The sequence below is a fragment of the Austrofundulus limnaeus genome, unplaced genomic scaffold (genome assembly GCF_001266775.1).
Source record: "Austrofundulus limnaeus strain Quisiro unplaced genomic scaffold, Austrofundulus_limnaeus-1.0 Scaffold28, whole genome shotgun sequence".
NCBI lineage: Eukaryota > Metazoa > Chordata > Actinopteri > Cyprinodontiformes > Rivulidae > Austrofundulus > Austrofundulus limnaeus.
The window spans coordinates 3,247,854-3,253,815 of NW_013952430.1; the positions used below are offsets into that span (position 1 = coordinate 3,247,854).

Genomic DNA, 5,962 nt, shown 5'->3' on the forward strand with positions numbered 1-5,962 from the left:
ATAGATAGATAGATAGATAGATAGATAGATAGATAGATAGATAGATAGATAGATAGATAGATAGATAGATAGATATAGATAGATAGATAAAAACTGCTACGTCTGCTGGGTTTTGGAAAGTCTAAACCTGAGAATTATTCTGGCTGTTCGTGCATCCTTGTAAGTATATGAGCCGTCCAATCAGAAGGAGCAGCAGGCTCACGCAGAGCATGGCCACAGGCTCCTGGTGGATGTGTGGCATGAGGTTCAGATGAACAATTTCTCGTCTGGGTCGACCAATCCTCTGCAAATGAAAAGTAGACAGGGAAAAGACGTTGTTAAAATAATAATAATGACAAAAAATATCAAGTATTCCAATAGGTTCCACAAAATACAAAGATTATTCTAGTTTTTAATTTAGCTAAGAGTTGCTTCTTTCAGCTAAAACTTTACATCCAGTGTTTAAAAATTAACGTATTTTTGATTTTAGACAGAAAAAAAGTGACCTCCGGCATTAATTTTTTTACTTGTGTTTGCATGGGTAGATTTTAAAGATATACTCTTCTGCAGTTTTAGTTGTTGCATATTTTATAAAGTAGTTGATCATACAACTTCAGAAAGCATTACATTCAGTCAATAAAAACATCTAAGTTCATACTATATATATATATATATATATATATATATATATGATGGTTTATTCATTTCTTTTTTTATTTTTTTGCAAAATGTTCTGAGTGTGCCATCATATACGTACATCAAATGTTCATGTAAACTCTTCCGGATCACTTGATGTTTGCAAATCAAAGGGACATGCATGGTGTATGTTTACATCCACAGGAAGCAGTTAAGTATAGATCTCTACATCCTGCCACAACTTTCTTTTTATTTTTTGCTCTCTCCACCTTCAGGCGCCGGCACATTTTAATGTTCATGTATATTTACTTTGTGTTTCTCAGTTTTTATGGATTCAATTAGCCTGAATAGTTCAGATTTATTTTTTCATTTATTTTGTTCTATAAACTGATTTCCTGTACTGTCATTTGACAGAGTCCTGTAAAATGTGAATATTCACATATAAAAGTTTTTTGTCTGCAAAGTGATTTATAACAGTTAACAGTATAACATCTCCCACTGAGACTCATTTAAAACCCTCTCTCAATCATAATAACATAGTTAGGCTACTCGTTCTGCACATGTACTTCTGCTACTTTCCTGAACGCACATTAGAACTGACAGCAGATCACTTGTATGACGTTATTTTCTGCCACTGCTGCTCATAGCCTTTTAAAGAATCACCACGCTCAGCACCATGAATCCTTGGGCATAAAATGAGGTCAGAGTCCACATGTCAAACACTTTGAAACACTAAAGTAACAAATTATTCCACTTCATATCAGTTGACTGTAGCTGAATTAAAGCAGTGATGTGAGAGCCTAGTTTGGAAACCAGACAAAACTCCTAGGTCATGCTTTATTTGCTCTGGTAGAGAGTGATTGAGCTGGCTGAGTTTATTACAACGATGAGTGGGTGTGATATATTTAAGTAAAAAGTGCAACTGAAACCCATTGCTCAGAGCCACATGATGTGATTCATTGCTGAAACCTGTTCAACCTCTTTCTGACTGCTTCTAAAGGCATTCAGTCTGCAGGGTTTGGAAAGTAAAAAATGAAATGAAAGTGAACTCATTTAATACCAAATTTTCCCCAGACATAAAAAATATCCACATTAGGTATTATTGGTAGCCTTGAAAACACAATTGTGACCAGTCATAAAATTGTGACTGGTGGGCTAATGTGTGGTACTCTTACTTAGAGGAGCTAATAGTGATTTTTGTCAAATGATAAAGAGCATTTTAAGTGAACCTTGTTTTTCTATTTGAATATAACTTGCTACAACATTACTATCGTGTCATTGTAACATTTTTGGTGCAACATTCACTAGAAAACATGCATAACACTTGTGTGAGCCATTCAAATTGAACAAAATATTTAGGTGCAATGCCCAATGTAAATTAGAGGAATGTAGAAAGACCTCAGCTCTTTAGAAAAGTGCTGTTTATGCATAACCATAATGAACTGTCATCAATGGACCTAGTCTGTTGTACTGCTCCTTCTCACCATTTGGTAACTTCTACAGGGGTGTAAATCAGCAGCTTTATCATGATACAATATTACTTTGATTTGTCCAGATGACGATACACTGCTTCTTGATATCACAAAGTCTGTCATGATACAATTTTGATTCAATTCAATTCACAAGTCTGCGATTTTGATATGAAGAGATTGCATATGCTCATAACACAATTATTTAGTAAATGATTGTGTTAGATGGGCATATGATGACAATATGTGTCAATGTTTTCATTTTGCCTCAATCAATGTAATTGAATCTATAATCATTTAGTCGATTTGTTGATGTGGATCGATGTTTTGTTATGGCCCTATTCGGCATTCCTCACGTTTGGGTCCTTTCATCCCCTCTTTCCATGATATTTCTTGAAGCACTCAATGTGCAAGACAGCACTGGTGGGCAGGGTAAATTCACCAGAACATGTGATGAGCTAATAGTGCATTTTTTGGTCTTGATCTTTATGTTTGCTCACCAATAGCTTTTCACATGGCTCATGTGTCTGCCTAGGATGGCTTGTAGGGTCCCTGTACTCTTCGTGATAAACGTTTACAGGTGATACATGAGTGCTACATGATTTTGTTGCATAAAGTCAGCATTTGCTTTCCAAATCCCAGATGGCAAATGGTCTATCTCCTCCTCATAGTCCCATGTCTGATCCAGCACTATCACAATCAGTAAGGATGGCATCTTCCTCATTTTGAGGGATAACTGCAATGTTGCATGCCTTGTCTGGCCCATCACATAAATCCAACATAAGATCCTCACTCAAAGTAAAGCTAAAAGAACAAAAGAAGAACATTTGACATGGTAAGACTATGGTATTTAGTTGTACATGCACCCAAATACAATGTGCTATTCCACTGGTCACTATTGTGACCGTCAACATGTTTACTCTGTGCATACAAACCAAACCAATTTCAGTAAAAGTGAAGGCATATATCATAACTACACACTCTTAAAAGCAGGTACACAAAAAAATCTTTGTCCTATGTTTTTTTTCATCATACCTTATTTGCCTCTTCTTTGGAAGGTTTGAGGCAGCCATGCTCTCATCATGGTGAAACCAGCTCTGGTCATATGACAGGTTACTCTAAACATTTGACTCTGCATAAATTTCATCCAAACACTGTAATCTTTCTATATTTACTGAACATTAATTGAATGTTATCAATAACATTTTTGTAGCCCTATAAACAAAAATAGATTTTATGGTCACTATTGTGACCAGTAAGGTTGAACAAAACAAAAAAATCTTTAAGTCCAGGGCATCATTAAGATACCAAAGTGACAGTGCAGACGGCATCACATTCATAAAATATTTGTTTAAACAGTCAAATGTGACCACTGAAAATAACTTGCAATAGTTTGGTCTGAGGCTGTAAAAGTGGCTTCATATTGTGCCTTTCATTTGTTATAACTACTTCTTTTTTTCCCTCCCTCAGCCTCTCTACAGTCACTTCAGGGGAAAAAAAAGTGTAAGTTTCAACTGAAACAGGTGTTTTCCTTTCCGCTCTCTACCCTTACAGTCTACAGCTCTCTGACTTGGCTTCAGTCCATCACTCTAGCATCACCGGATTTCCCATAATGACAATTCTTACTGAAAATACGCACACAAGGAAAATTCTTCAAAAATTCTTGAACAATGCAAGTTCAAACTAATCTTTTTTTTTATGCTTGCCTGAACAAGCTTTAGAAAAACCCGTAAGAACTTTTCCTTAGTATTTCTGAACTTGTGATAAAATTACAAAATGCCAAAAAAAAGAATGATAGCAGGGGGTTGTCTTCCTCACATAAGACTATTTTACAAAACCCTATCTTATTTATATGATAATGGAAGCATTAGAAAAACACTGCTGCATCTGAACCCATTTTAAAAGAACAAATAATAAGAATTTTACAAGAGCTGTGATTGTTTTTTTTCCCCCTCATTTGGCGTTCAGCCCACATGGTGCAGCCAGGCAGGAAAGACTGTACAATACTCTCCAGACAGTGACTCGCTCAGAGTAAGTCTCCTGCCCCGGGGCGAGACCTCTCTCTCTCAAAAGCAAGATCTTTATGGATGAGAGTAAAAGAGGCGTATCAAACCTGTGCGGTTTGATTTAAAAAGTGGGCCAAAAACCACTGAAAGGCCTAAAGTCAGGAGAGGAAACAGGTGAGGGGAAGACTATTTAACCCTGTAATAAACCACAGGCTGCTTCTAATTTGGAACCATACTGCGAGCATGTTAAACAAACAGGTCACAGATTACCAAAACCCTGGCAAATACTGAAATAAAGATGGCACGCCTATGACTAGTTTCCACAGCTCATTCATCAGTTATGATCCAAATGGGTGACAAATTGTAAAAGAAAAAAAAAATTCTGAACACCTCCCTTGCCAGAAAGAGGGAATCCCGTGCCCGTTTTACTGTAAGGGAGCATTTTCTTGGCATAGTTTAGGTCTATTTGTTCCACTGACATTTCTCTATAGTTCTGAATAATTCTCTATAACTACTTTTGTTTCTGTGTAGTGTTGTCTAGAATGAAAATGCACTCAAATCCAAAGCAAAAACAGCCACTACAGCAATTGATAGTGACCGCCACGCTACCGCAGACCCATTCATGAAAGAAAAAAAATAAACTGAGGAAAACATCATGAATTCATGTTTAGGGTTCACAAAACTCCTCAGCTACTTGACAGACTATTTGAGAAAGACTTTTGAGGTAGACGAGACAGATTTGCGGTGATAATAGCTCAACAGTGACGATGCAAACAAAATCAAAATCAGGTATAATTTCAGGATGATGTTTGATTTGAATAAAAACCTCCAAATCACATTCCGATGTCTGCTGTGGTCATCAAAACTCTCCTGCAGTTGAACAATATGGTCTGGGTAAGGGTAAAAAAGTACAACTTTGTGCAAATGTGCACTGAAAAGGAGCATACGGTAAATGGAAGCAGTCAATCAAACACGTAATTACCAGAAACTGAAGCGTAATTCATTTAACTCAACTGCATTTTTTTGAATAACATCATAAATTTTTTAAATAAGCACAGGTCTAGTCACAACAAGACAGAAGACAGAAACAATTTGATGGGTAAATTATACAACACACTGTTTCATTTTAAGGCAATGCAGAAACAGATAGGACTGAGAGAAATGCAAAAAATATTGTCTGCTGCTCAAAATATTTTTATTTAATTTTATTTAAAAATGTGTTTCAAACCGATTAAAAAAATAAAAATTAAAAAACAAGCAATCAGTAGAACAAAAACGATAAAACATATGCGTACATAACCAAGAACCCAAATACCACTACTTTTCTGTTTGAAAGGGAGTAGGAAGAAGTGAACACTTATTTAATCTTACCCCTTATCTCAATTTAATGAAGTGTTTTACTTGCAGATGCACTGATTTACAAATGTGCAATTGAAACCATGTTATGGCATTCTTGCCTGTTCGACATACTGTGCCAACAAACCACAGACAAAATGATTACAAACACACTCTTATAATAGGAAAAAATGAAATACTGTATATGATTTCATATTAATAATAATTATTAAAAAAACAATACTGGTGACAATCTTAAATGACCACCAAGAAAAACAACAACAACAACAACAACAACAACTAATGATTATAATGATAGTAAGATAACAATAACCAATATCAATAATGATAATAGTAACCTAATACAGAAGAAAGAAAGGAACAAAAAACCTCATATTTAAGTTAAATCCCCTCTCTTCTGTTTAAAGTGTATCTTACCCCCCTGTGAAAGATAACGCCGCCCCAAGGCAAAATTTGAAAAATGCATCAAAGTGGGTAGGGGAGGGGGTGTGGGTGGGGAAGGGGGGTTAGAGAGCA

General features: G+C 35.9%; 1 protein-coding gene across 1 annotated transcript in view; it reads right to left on the minus strand.

The window, feature by feature from the left end:
* Positions 1-19: 19 nt before the first annotated feature.
* bcl2l11 (BCL2 like 11) overlaps positions 20-5,962 on the minus strand; it is a 26,461-nt gene continuing 20,518 nt past the window's right edge. The window contains exon 4 of the mRNA XM_014005178.1: positions 20-283. Coding sequence (XP_013860632.1) covers positions 122-283 — 162 coding nt within the window. The 3' untranslated portion in view covers positions 20-121. The remainder of the gene's footprint in view (positions 284-5,962) is intronic.